The 14474-nt window shown below is 39.3% G+C and overlaps 1 protein-coding gene across 2 annotated transcripts in view; it reads left to right on the top strand.

The window, feature by feature from the left end:
* Positions 1 to 4778: 4778 nt before the first annotated feature.
* The window catches only part of CUL3 (cullin 3), an 89188-nt gene continuing 79492 nt past the window's right edge, over positions 4779 to 14474 (top strand). Inside the window, exon 1 of one of the 2 annotated variants that reach the window (XM_074364394.1) lies at positions 4779 to 5220. In XM_074364394.1, coding sequence (XP_074220495.1) covers positions 5155 to 5220 — 66 coding nt within the window. In that variant the 5' untranslated portion in view covers positions 4779 to 5154. The remainder of the gene's footprint in view (positions 5221 to 14474) is intronic. The other variant, XM_074364395.1, reaches the window with a different exon arrangement.

Genomic DNA, 14474 nt, shown 5'->3' with positions numbered 1-14474 from the left:
CCATAGCGAAAGGTCTCATAAATGAAAATTTACAAGGTTTTTAACTGGGTTAGATATAAAGTTGCTGGTTTCATCTTAACAAGGTGTCCATGTTGTCCCTTTCTTAGAACCACCCATTCAGTGGGTCTTCTGCTCAATAACCAGCCACTCAAAAACTAGAAGATTCAGATACCAAGAAGTTCAAATCAATTTAGTACTAGGAATTAACTGATTATATCAATTTGGGGCTAGAAATTGGCCCCAACATTTTTTTTTTAAATCTCTTAGTCTCTTAAAGGCTACTCCTCATCTCTACCAGTACACCTTTGCTTTGTTCAGATTCTGATTTTTACTAGTTGAAGATCTAAGAATAAAGAATACAATTTTACTGTGAACTAAATACAAACAGCTTACTGCAGAAGTTTAAAGATAATACTATTATATTATATTTGTTGACGTATTTATAATTCACACAATTACTAAATCTAGCATAAAATTTAGACTATTTAGTTTTACAGCTTTCTGCAACCATGTTTTATCTCATCTCCAAAATTAACTTACTTCGCAAAAAAAGAGCTGATGAGCTATAAATTTTAACATACACTTTACTTGTCAAGAATGAAAGCAATACATACTGGTAACTGTCCCCTGGAGGTTTCTTGATACAGTTACTGTTATCAGTAAGAGGAAATTATTTTTCTTCAAAATAAAATTACATGAATGCAATGCCTATAATTTTTAACTGAGAAGATATATTCTGTTAAGTTAGGTTAGTTGATTATATACACAGATATTTTTATTTTCAAAATATTAATTTACTGGATAATATGGAATAAACAGAATACTGTCCAGGGCAACTAGAAGGTTTCCAGAGTTGCTGTGAGATGATTTTGTTTAGTATGACAATGTCAAAAAAAAAAAAAAACCAAGATGGATTTTTATGATATAATAGGCATTTAAGATTTTCTTTTATTCAAGATATAACTTGTCTTATATGCTCATAGGTCTTATAGGCCTCTCGTCTTGGTGCTATATATAAAAGAAAGTAGTAAGGACAAAGTAAAAAAGGTGGATGAAAAAGATCTACAGTTTTCATAAATGCAACTGTCTGTGGTTATGTTCTCAATCGGATACTCCTATGCCATCATGTAAAGTACATATGAATGGTATTACTCTAAATATGTACAAATTTAATGGCCTACAGTACTTACCAGTTGCCTAATAGAGACAAGAAAGTGGAATATCTAGCCCTTTTTTTCAAGGAAGTGATAATATTTATAAATCTTCCCCTTCCAATTTGAAAAACATGCATCTTTCCCTGACACAAAGCCGTTGAACAGAACTTTCTAACTGGATTGGTAGATAACCAATACCTGCACAATCAAATCAGCAGGTATGATACAGTGATTAATGTGGCTTGGTAGCCTGGATACCTAGAAATTCACAGCCAAGAAGCTATTGCCTTTCACTGGCTTCTCACAGTCTGCACTGCCCATTTCTAGACTGGGATGTAGAAAAGGGACAGGTCCACTCAGCCTCCTGGCTTCTCTGACTGCACGCGCTCCACACGAACAAATGGAAACGGGGCCACAGTTCTCCTGTGTCAGGACACGGTCAGCATAAGTAGGAATACCAACCAGCAGGCATGTAACATCTAGTGAGTTCCTATTCCAGCGCTGCTTTCTCTGTTAGATCAGGTGGCAGTTGGCAGAAAAATGAATATCCTGAAAGTTCATTTGCTATTTGCAAGTCAGGGAATACTACTAGAACAGAAGAATGGTCAACTGCTGCTTTAAAGAGTATTTCTTAGACATTTTGAGGATGCTGTTTTCCTAGGAAGGAAAATCTCTGATTTCTGGACTGAAGTGTATAAAAAGTTGTTGCCAAATCCGACTTGGGTCCATGGTTTCCAAATTTTGAGGCGGGGAAGAAGGACTATATATTCTGTGATGGCAGTTCTCATACGTCTTAGTCACATTAGTGCCTGACATAGAGCAGCCATTAAAGAAATATTTCTTAAATAAGTGAATTAAATAAATGAACCAATAAATGGGCAATAGATTTTTGTATGGCAGTGGCAGACAAATTCATTTTGAAGAACTTTTCTGAGTCTTTGTGGTTAAAAGCCTAACAGAAGACGGTTGACAGTGATTCTTTTAGATGCAGCTAAATTTTGCTTAAGCAAAACCAAAATATGAAAATCTGGGTCCACGAAACAAACAAAGGGTGATTATATGCTTCACAGTTACATGGAAATATGCCTTAATGCAGGACGTTCTTAAATGCTGGCCCACGGTGTTTCCTCAGGTTCACACTGAAATGAGAAAAATCAGTTCAATGTATTGTTTTTCAGAAAGCTAAATTAACCAATTTAAAGAACTGTCCTTTATACACAAATTGACCTTCCTCCATTTCTGTACTTAAAATGTTTTTAAAAAATAAGATAATGAAGCTAGTCTATACTTTTACTTAGCTATTCCTGTTTAATGCTCTTACTTGCCAAAATAAAGTTGCCAACTCTACAAGATGGTTCCTTAGCTTTTTGAAAACTTTATTGGTTTGTGAATCCAAGTGTTGGAGATAAGCCTAATTTTAAAATAAGATTCATTTTATAAAAGCATACTGGGGGGGGGTATAGCTCAGTGGTAGAGCACATGCTCAGCATTCAAGAGGTCCTGGGTTCAATCCCCAGTACTTCCAATAAAAAAAAATTTTTTTTAAAAAGCATTCAGCATTTTTAAAGAAACTTACATATTGAATAAAGGAAGTTAGTGTAACCTGGGCCTTAATTACCCACGGTAATAACAGCCAACAGATTTTGAGTGGCTACTCTGTGCTAAGTACTGTTCTCAGAGCTTTTAAAAATGTATTAATCACCTAAATTTCATAGTAGCCCAAGGAGGAAGTATTATTTTTATCCCCATTTTAACAGATGAGAAACTCTAAACAAGAACAGTCCAGTCCTTGCCCCCAAAGACACAAAATACAGCCAGTAAAGCAGTAGAGCTGGCCCTGGGACATATAGTCTTACATTGCAAAGAAACTGGGCCATATGACACTATAACCAATACAAAAACATTGGTTGTTAATATAGTCTAATGATTATGGAAATGGAGGTTCAATCAGCATACAGATTATAAACTTCTATCCAAGACTCACAGTATCTCATATTTAAATCAGAGCCCCTCCCAATCTCACCTTACCAACACAATTCTTGATGACCTATTTTTAGCTTTTGTATTTACACAGATACTGCTTTGAGCAAAATCCTTGTTTCTTAAGCTCTTGTTTTGATTATAAAAAAAGTAAAATAAGAAAATAAAACAAGAAAATATGACGTTTCCAGTGGGATATTTCAACAAAGTAAGGGGTGAAAGCACAACACTCATAAATCTGGTTATCAGGATTAAGTTCATCCAGGGCAAATTCAACCTTATAGTGAACAAATCAAAAGGTATATTTCAGTTTACTTATTTTTTTTAAAAGAAGTATTAAAAACCCCCAGCTTCTGAACGCTTCAAAAGTATTAAACCCCATCTTGTTTTCAAAAAGGTATTAAAAATAAATTTTAAAAGTATTAAAACCCCAGCTTCCAAATGTAGATACCCATCCCAACAGTAGGTTCTTATTTAAAATGAGATCACAAACTTTAGTGGGAACTCACATATACCCCTGTAGAGTCAAAAATCCACATATAACATCAATTAGCAAATAGGTAAATTAGGAAGTAAAATTCATAATAAATGAAAAGCAAAACTGGTGAATCAAACTAGACTTTTGGACCACAATGTCAAAAAAAATTTTCCCCCAAACTTAGAGCAAACTGGAATCAAAGACAAAAGGTTTCAAAACCTGTCATTTTTTTTAATGTTAAAAATGACTTGGCAGTTTAAAGATAGGTTTTTATCATCCTATCTTCTATTCAATACCATTTACCAGAAATATTGCACTGCATTAAGGGAGTTGTCATTTTATTTCAACGGCAACGAAAAAGAGATTTTAACTCTAAAAGTCCTGGGTCCCTCAGGAAATATTACTGAATCAAGAGCTTCTTTAGTTTAAGGAAATTTTGTGGATAACACTTCCACCCCTTAATCCCGACAGCTGGAGTGTGCACATACAAGCCGAATACCTCGGGCATACAGGACCCTAATCTCTGACACTGAAGGTAACTCCTGCACAAACTCTTCTTTCAACTTTCTGGCTTCTGCTCAAGGACCCATCCCTAGTCCACATGCCCTAGAAAAACACAGGAACCAGTTCTAGGACGTGGTTATCCACCTAGCAGCCCACGCTCCTCCGTCAAGACTATCCTGCTACCTCCCTAGCCCAGCCCCTCCCCGCTCAGCCCCGCCGGACCCAGCCTACTACAGTCCCGCTCCTGCTCTCGGAACTTCCCCCGCCCCCTCCGTCCACGTGAACAGGACCCCCCCACCCGCTCCGCGCTCCACCAATCAGCAGCCACCTCCGCCCAGGATACGGTCACCAACGCTCCCCTTTCAAAAAGTCAGCTTACTCCTCCCGCCCTCAGTCCCGCCCCTTTCCCACCTCCCCGGCCCGCTTGCCCCTCCCACTTCCCCAACTCCCTGTTCCTCTCCTCCTCTCCGGTTGGCCCCCTCCCGCTCTCAGACTTCGCCCCGCCCCACACTGGGCCGCGCGCTCGCCCTCTTCTCGCGAGATCTGAGCGTCCCCGCCGCGGCCGCCCGCCTCCCCCTCCCGTCCTCCCACCCCCCTCCCCCCAATCTCTCCACTCTCCGGCTCTCCTCCCTCCCTCCTCCCCCCTCCACCCTCTGGGCCGGATCTCGTCTCGCTGAGGCGGAGGAGGAGAAGGAGGAGGAGGAGGACGTTCGGCCTGCGCAGTGAGATGTTTGTCCGTCGCCGCCGCCGCCGCCATCGCGGAGGAGCGCGATAAAGGGAGCCGAGCCGGGCGTGAGGGGCACCCCGCGGAGCCGCCGCGCCAGTGCAGACCCCCAGCCAAGCCCGAGCCGCCGGAGCCCGAGCCGCCGCCGCCCCCGCCGCGGCCGCCCAGGGGCCGGCCAGCTCCCCAGCCCAGCCCGGGGGCAGCGCCGCCGCCGCCGCCCCCAGCGTCGCCCCTTGCCTGCCCGCCCGCCTTAAATGTGACACCGGCGCCTCGGAGTGCGACCCGAAGCCGCCGCCGGGGAGGGGACGAGCACCATGTCGAATCTGAGCAAAGGCACGGGCAGCCGGAAGGACACCAAGATGCGGATCCGGGCCTTTCCGGTGAGTCTCTTCTCGGCGCCTGGGGCCCGGGGGCCGGGGGCCCGGCCGAGAGCCGCACGCGAGGCCCGGGCTGAACTCCCCCAACAGGCCGCAGGCCCGGCCTCCCCTCCCCCACGCCGCCGGCCGCAGGGCGCGAGCCTTCCCGGCAACCGGGAGGCGCGGGGCCCCGGCGCGGCCGCCCTCCCGGGCCGTTCCCCGCGCCCGGCGCCGCGCCCCCGCCCCGGAGCTGCGCCTCGGGTCGCCCCGCTGGCGTCGGCCGCAGCCGGGGCCCCTTCGACAGTCCCAGCACCTCCCCACGTTCCTGGGGGTGTAGGCCCAGCCCCAGCTCTCCTCTCCGCGCTCGGTTTTCTGGACTCCCAGCCCTGCAAGGATGGGGACTGTCGAAGTCCTCCTCGTGCGGGGCGTGTGTGTAACTTTTCACGTGGGGCTTCGCTGCGGTTGAAAAAATAACCCAGCCTAGAAGATGGCCAGCCAAACGTTTAGGATGATGAAGGGGACTGTCCTCTCCCTCTCTCCCTCTCCTTAGGAAGGGCTGTACCCTCAGCTTACCCCCGACGCAGTGACAGTGGTTCCACGTAATGCTCTGTAGTAATACACTAATAACATCGAGTGTGTTTATATCATCCACAAGCTTCCGAAGCACTTTACAAACTCTTGTGCGGAAATTGCCTTGCCACTCAAGAGGAAGCAAGCGAAAACAAACTAGACGATGGAGTCTCCATTTCTTAGCCCTGGAAGTCCAAAAGAATGAGTAGTCGCCACCCTGAGTTGCTTTACTCTAGGCTTTAGTGACAGCAGACATATTCTGTTTAGAAACTTTCTCTTTTAGCATTTCATTGAGTTACACGCTTGCAGTGTTTAGTATATAGGATATAACTTTGGATGTCGTATCTGATTTAGATAGCCAATGGCAAGCAATTAAAATGCACTGTTGGTAGAGAAACTGGACATACTTGCTCATGTCGCTACAGTAACAGGTACACGTCAAGACAGACAAACTAGCAATTGGACAGAAGATTTTAAAACGGTAAAACTAGAGAAAGACCTTGGGTTTCCTTTCTTAGAATCATAAACATTATATCCTGTGAAGGGGAAGAGAGGGTTTGTACTCAGTTTTTAAAGCGTGCTCTTTCTAAAGTGTAGTTTGCAGAGAGGGAACATTAACAGTTGTCTTAGTTTGAGTAAGAAACAGACTCGGAGAACTTGAGGACCACCCTGAATTCTTCAAATTTAAAAGAAAAAAATACATCTGATGCAGAATTCTGGACTTGTAATAACAAATATTAATGTCAGCGACTTCCTGCTTAATGTACATAAAGGTAGGATATACTCAGGAGAATGAAATGTTTTGATGTTAATTAAAGGAGTTTTGAATTTTTTGAAGTTTTTCCCTAAGTGAATGTGAGGAACTACAAAGAAAGTAAGAAATGTTGACAGAAGAGCACTAATGAAGTTCACTGGGAACTTTTCCCTCATAATGGAACAATGAACTGGGTTTATGAATTAGTGAGTAATGTTAGTTTTCCTACTAAATCAGTTCTGGACATTTTTAGTAGAATCTATAATTATTTAGAATTTTAAATAGTCTTATACTACGAGATTTTTAGGAAAATTTGCTATTCTTGAAGTCTGACTTTTTCTAATTCACATTATTACTAAGATGTGGAATAGGTCACATATGACACCAACTCACTTACGTTAATACTCTGATTAACCAGCTGTATCTTTATCTATGTGTAATCAACTCTTTGAGCTTGTGATTTGCCTGTTACTACCTGTCCTCTCATTCCTTCATTCATGCAACAAATACTGAGGACTCTGTGCCAGGCACCGTTCTGGGGGCTTGGGATATGTCAGTGTAACTTGAAAGACCAAGATCCCTCCTTGCTAGATCGGTATTGTTGGGAGGAAGTGGTGGGGGAGAATTTCATTATTCCCTTAGCTGAAGATACTACTATGTGACAGGTTACCACAGAGTACTGATTTTTTTTTAAGGAGCACTATGGTCATGAGCTAATTTGAACCCTTTTGGTCTATAACTTGTTGCCCTCAAAGTTTTTCTAAAATCCTTTAATGAAGTTTGTGAGTGTCTAGCGTTTGATAGTCATCAGTAGTTAATATCTGCTAATTTTTGAACACATAAGAGTTTTTTTAATTTGGTAAATATTGACATCACTGGTAAGTAGTTTCCACTGAAAAAAACCATTGTATTTTTTAATATGTAAATCTTAAAGTCATAGTTCCTTGAGCCCTCATTAAGGATACATACATACATACCTCAGTGGGGTGACATTTCACTAATATATTTGGTAAATGCTTGGGTACTTATAGACCTTCAGAATTTTTCTTTTCTTCCTGGTTAGCAGTCTTATACATAACTATATTCTGCATGGATTGCTAGTCAGAAGTAGTAAATGCATATTATTTCATAAAGAAAGTATTGTTTATGTGTATTCGTATGTACATACATACAACTATTGTATTTTACATTACCATCTGAGATAATATAGTTACTTTAAGGGAAATTGTAGTTTAACCGAAGGTCTCAATTGTTTGTTTCAGAGTGTTTTATAAAATTGATGTGTAAAAAGTATAAAATATATTTTGGAATTGTTTTATTTTCCTTGAAAAATAGTAAGTAAAGGTACAGGGTATTTTATACATGTGTAAGCCTACTCCAGGTATAGTCCCATCAGTAAAATCAGGTTCTTTTTAGTGCATATATTAAGTATGCCTTCCTCACTGATCACAAGAGTAAAAGTTATCCCATACCACAATTTTTAGCGAAACTTGAATTTTAAGTAGATCTTTTTACAAAATTTTAAGAGAAATTCGTTCTTTTTGAAATGAAAAAGTGAGGAACTTTCTATATGTACAGATGGTGATGAAGGAAATGTTTATTTCAGTTTATAGTGTTCCTGCAGTGGACAAAATATATGTCATTTCACATCTTTTTGGTTTTTTTGGTACCCAGAGTAACAGCAAGGGCCACAGAACTTTTTCAAGGAAGGAAGCTGTAGTTGTGAAACTGGAAACTATACGGATTTGGACCAGAGAATGCTGCTCCAAGGAGTTCCTGCTCTTCTTTCCTTGCTGTTGCCGTGTGTGTCACTCCTGAGCTTTTGTTGCACTATGTGGGGTTAGTTGCTGTCAGGTGAACCTTTTGTCCTTATCTTTGAAAAGCCATTCCTCACCATCTGTACTGTCCAGTGTTTGTCCACATGAGCTTGAAGAGTTTGATTGGATTGAAGAGGATATGTTTGAATGGAAATACTGGCCTCTCTGATTCGCCTTCCTTGCTTAGCCTTCACAGTTTAGGAGGCATATTATGAAAGTGAATGTCTTTAGACTGTGATCTAGAAATGTCTTCAGTTAATTGGTTTATAGAAGCTGCTAAATCAACGAATCTCTTGTTGTGATGTCCACGCCATAATTCTGAATACACTTCACAGAGCACTGCCTGTGTGGCGTGGACAGCTAATGATGTAGAGGTTGCTGTTACATGGGACCCATAAAGTGACTGACCGTATTAGAAAGTTTTAAGATTATTTGGGATGTAAATACTTAAGACCACAAGAATTTAACAACAAATGGGGACAGTTAATGTTTTTATTCTTCTTAGCTACAGTGATATTTGCTAGATTTAGGGGAGCAGCTTTGATCTTCATAGTAGGTTTCTCTTCCTTAGGGAAAGTAATTGTTGCCTAAAACTACCTGGGTTATACCTCCAGGAAGGCTGAATAATAGTCTCGGAAATCGCACAGAGTTGGGTATTAACTATAAGTGTGTTTTTCATTCTGTAGTATTTTCTTGTAGAGGTAAGGAGTCAGATGTAACATTCATTAAAATGTCGCTTTTACTTAGACTGATTTTTTTTACCCTGTTTAATGGTCTTAGGACAGGCAGCTGTGTTGTAGCTGTTAGTACCTCTCTGGCTTTAGAAGTTTAAAATAAAAGGATAAAGCAGTTGTCTATAAAGTGTCTTTTTTTTTTGTCTTAGCTCCCTAGAAAGTAGTTCAGAGGAGCCAAGAAAATTATTAGTACCGAAGTTACTGAATTTGCAACAGTTCTGGTAGTATAGAATAAAATGAGAATTTGACCTTTTAAATAATACACTAGTCATAAGGGCAATTCATTCAAACAAAATAAAATTTCCATTGTTTGTACATCATTCATTCATTATGGCTAAGTAATAATATCATTTCTTTATTTCAGCGAGATTGTATAATTAAGACTAGAAAAAGTAGTATGTCTTCCCTGTGTGTTATAAATTGGGAGATCTTAGAATTTTTTGCTGATATTTTTATTCAAGATTATCTGGGTGTTCTTTAACAGTTTTGTTATATTTTTATAAAAATTACTGGACAGTTTGTAGTTTTAAGTAATGCAACTTTGGAAATGATTCTCATTTGTCCATTGTTAAGTCAGCATGAAGTAAAGGTGCCACTAGTAAGAAATCACTTAGATAAAATATGAATTACAGTTAGTGTCTATCAGTGTATTGTGAAAACTATTTAGCTGTAGTCTGTCAAAGCTATGAATTCATTTTAGTAGCTTTTCTAATTATAAAAGTTATGTGTATTCATGATAGAAAACTTAATAAATATCTAAACTTATAAATAGGGAAATAAAAGTCACCCATAACCCTTCATCTTTTGGAAAAAAGCAATATTAACATTTTGATATGTTTCCTTTTACTCTTTCATATGTGGGTGAGCACACAGTAAAATTGAGGTGTGATCTTTTTATATGCTTCCTTTTAAAAAATATAGTATCTTACTATACATGTATTTCCATGTTAAATATATTGGAAACATGATTTTTAATTTCTACATAACTCATTTTCTTTACCCATTTCCCTACTGCCAGTATTTTGATTGATTCCAGCGAATCCGTATTTTCTCTGTTATGGATAATGCCACTGTGACTATTTAGGCACATAAATACTTGAGCCCATCCATGATTATGAAATTACTGAGCTAAACATAATTGATACATACTACCAAATTGACCTCCAGAAAGATAGGACTAATAGTAGTACCACCTATTGAATGATTATCATGTGCCACATGCTGTTCTCTGTACTTTGCATGTGTAAACTCATTTAACTTGCACAACTCTGTAGAATACTACTGTTACCTGTTTTACAAAGAGGCCTTGAGAGGTTAAGTAATTTGCTTAAGGTCATTTTGCTTGTAAGTGGCAGAACTAGGGTTGTTTCTAACCCAGGCAGCCTGGCTCTTAAGTGAATGCTTTAAGAATTAATTACACCTCTCAAGGTTGTATCACTTTTAACTTCTACCGTGTAGCAGGTCTTAGCGAACATATTATGTCTTTAATTTCATAGGTAAAAAAATAATGCTTTAATTTGCATTTCTTTGCCTGCTTGTAAGAATAAAACCATAGATAGTCCATAGAGAATTTTCATTTAGTTTTTCATCAAGAGTGTTCAACATATGTTTTAGAAGTATGACTAAAAGGTAAAGACTGAGAGCATAATAGTTAAGCATGTGGACTTTGGACTGCCAGCGTTTGACAGCTCCACCTCTTTCTAGTTGTGTTATCTGTAACAAGTTACTTAACCTCATCTAGCCTCAGTTTCCTCTTCTGTAAAATGAGAATATTATAGGACCTACCTTACAGGGTTCTTGTGAGATAAAGAAAATAAAGCATTAAAAGAGCACCTAGCACACGGTTAACTATTGGTAGTTATGCCTGCATTTAGCCATGATTATGCCACAGTTTATGCTTTTTTTTTTTTTTTGCCACAATTTGAATGTTATTTTTGCAGGTAGTTTTATTGGAATACTGTATACTTATTTTAGTGATGCTGCCATTTTTTGGTGCTTTATTTTTAGAACTTACATTTTGAAAAGCTTACAGAGTCAACTTGTGAACCACACTAAAAAATCAGTCTCAAAGGATATAGGTCTGCTCTGATTTAAGAGAATTCCACTGGCTCTTGGGAGGTGGGGAGTAGACTCAAAAGAGAAGTTTCAATAATGATTCTTACATGTCATTGGAGTAAGTGTAACCTTTGCGGAGTTACTTTTTTGAAGGAGTAAACACTCATTTGGTATGTGCATTCTAATATGTACATGGTGTTCATCTAAAAGTACGTTTTGGTTTTCTTATTTCCATCCTTTTTTCTTCCCTTTCTCCTCCACCCTCTTTTTTTGTTTCACTCATCAACTAGGCTGTTGTCCCTGCCCAAAGCTTATATCAGACACCCTTTTGAACCACAAAGTACTTAGTGTTTGACATAGTGTAGGTAGTTAGTGAATGATTAAGTGAGAAACTAGTCCTTAGATAAGTCGATGCAGGTAGTACTCCGAGATGTTTGAACTCTTTGCAACTACAAGTGAAGCCTTAAATTGTAGGTCATTAGTGATCTGAAAGGTGAATCAGCCTCATCTCCTAAAACAACAACGACTTGAAAGTCAAGGCAGTATGCCGTGGCGGTAACCTTGGATTGCCTGTCAGAAGACTTAATCTCATGTCTAGTCTTTTCTGTTTACTAGCTGTACTCTGCATTTCACTCCCTTCACCGTGACTCCTTCCGACCAGCCTACAGCCCTCGTCCCACTGCAGACTGACTACTCTGTATCATCAGCCTGTTTGGGGAATTTTCTTTACCTTCTTTTCATCTGAGGTTTGGCTTTGCCTTGAGGATACAGGCTCATCTTCTTGAATTGAGGTGTCTGTTTCCTTATAATCCTTGCATCATTGGGCCTAGGTGCCATTTATTGCCACATCTATCATCCTCTTTTATGGCTTGGGCTCTTGTGAACTACTCTTTTGAGTGCTTCTTGTGACCATCTCGTAATTTCTTAACACATGCTCCCTTAGTCACTGAAGACTTTAATACCTTCTGCACAGACGTTCTTGCTAGTTTAGATCTTTATCCATTGCATGTGTGGCAGAGTCATTCATTTAATTTGTTTTAAAATATATTTATTCAGTGTTCCTGCTAGGGGTCTGGCACTAAATATACAACGATGATTAAAGAGATCTGGCCTTTTCTGTATTACAGTGATCTTCACTCTGTCTTGGAGCTTGTCATCCCACCACTTCGGACATCTTTTAACTTCAGTATTACATTCTTTCCTAGCTCTTTATGTATTAGGTGTAGGACTTGAGCAAATCACTTACCCTCTGTTTCCTCTTTTGTAAAAATGAGAAGACAGTAGTACGTACCTCATAAGGTGGTTGTAAGGGTAAAATTAATACATGTAAAGTTCTTAGAATAGTGCCTAGGACATAGTAAGCATTATAAATAAATGCAAGCTATTACTATTAAATTATTCTGTCCTGCTTGTTGCTTGTGTCCTTCTCACATTAATGTGCTCTTAGATTTCAAGAAGACCCCTTTCATTCTCCCAAGCTGTGGTGCCTGTTACTAGTTGCCACTTCTTTCCTACTACCTCCCCAGAGCAAGGCCAGAAATATCAGCAAAAAGCCTCTTGAGTCATTTCACTCATCTGCCTTCACTGCTCATATTTTTTAGATTGTTGTGCACTCCGGGAGACAATTCCGAGACTGTGGTCTCTAACTTAACTGGACTCGAGTGCCTCTGAGCAATTTTTTTGTGTCCCTGGTAAGCTCCCTTTCCACTTTCTTACATGAGCTATTTCTCACTTTAATCAGAAGCTCTTAATTGAGAATTCTCTTACCTCTCTTTTTCAAGAAACTTAGCTACTAATGTTGTCTTGTGTAAGTTCCTTCAGCTTTCTTCCTTTTCAGTTATATTATTCTTTAACCTGTATCCTTACTCATTCTTGACTTCTTCCCTCAGGTCTCAGATAAAGAAGATGTTCCTTTTTCTTTCTTCCCTATCATGGCAACTACCATACTATCTCCCTTCATAGCCAAAAATCTACAAAAAATAGTATCTCCTTTATTAGAACATGGTTTTTTTTCAGAGGAGACAGCAGGGCTTTTTGTATTGATCTTTGTCAGTGCCACACAATAGTATCCAGCAGTGTTGAATGAATGAACTGACAGACTCTAGTTTTTCTCATCTTTAAGATGAGAATTTTAGCAACCTTTCTCACAGATTAATTGGGAGGATTAAAAGAGATAATATCAGAAAGTGCTTGCTAACAAACAGTGGCATCCGTCAGACAGAAGAATTTTCTAATCAGAAAGTCAGTAATTTCAACTAAAAGTAATATGTTTCATATAGGACAGTTTTCTCAAACTCTTACAGGGTCTCCAGGGACCCAGGAGGTCTAGGAGGAGTGGAGTAGGTATTTTCAAAAATCTCCCTCTAATCGTTTAGAGCAGTTTATACTTTGCTCTTTGTATAGAAGATTTCATTTAAAAAGTTCTCTAACCATTGCTTTAAAACCACTGTCATTAATCCAGGCTTTTTAAAGTCTAGAAGAGTCCTACTTTCCCAAGTTGACACAGTTAATAGGAAATCGAGAACTGATCCTGTAGTTGCCTTAACCCCTAATCCAGAGTTTTTACTGCTAGAAAGCACTCCTTTATTTTTAAGTCATTTTTAAAGTTGAAAATGTAATTAAGTAAGTTTTCTTAACTTCACTTTCATTTATTTAGTAATTGAAAAAGGAATGGACCTGAATTTGCTCTTTAGATGAGAAAGGTTACTGCTAAGCAAATGAATAGACTTTAAAGGAATATCTTTTAGCTACTTCACGAAAATATAAGATTCTTTAGAGATGCTTTTCTGTAAATGCAAGCCATCATTGCTAAGAGGAATTCTTTAGCATACTGATTGTAAGTCATTCTTATCTAAAGCTCTTAACTGAGTGACACTTAGCCTCTTGAGTTTGCCCTATCCTCTTGAAAGTAATCATGAAAAATTCTTTTTCACTTTTCTTTTCCAGTTTATTAATAGTATGAGATGTTGCTTTATAGAATTAGTAACTACAACTTGTTAAATGTCCACCTTGTGTTAGGCTCTGTTTTAAGCACTTTGAACTATAATTATCTCAGTTCCTCACAACAGTCTTCAGATGTTGTTTCTTCATAATCTGTCCAGGGGCTCAAGAGAGACATAGTAAAATGTGTATGTTACATATACACCTAGGGAAGGGCAGAGCTGGAATTCAGATCCCAGGTGTGTCTGACTCAAAAATTCATGTTCTATTACACCACAATGCCTTAGTTATTTTCTGTGAAGAAATTGCTAGATTCTGGAGTATTTACTTCCTTAATAGGAATATATTGGAAAGTTAATTCTGAGCTTGCCATTTAGATGACTCCCCAGGGACAGATCCAGGGCCCCT

The sequence above is a fragment of the Camelus bactrianus genome, chromosome 5 (assembly GCF_048773025.1).
Source record: "Camelus bactrianus isolate YW-2024 breed Bactrian camel chromosome 5, ASM4877302v1, whole genome shotgun sequence".
In the NCBI taxonomy this organism is placed as follows: domain Eukaryota; kingdom Metazoa; phylum Chordata; class Mammalia; order Artiodactyla; family Camelidae; genus Camelus; species Camelus bactrianus.
This window is presented reverse-complemented; position numbering and strand designations above follow the sequence as displayed.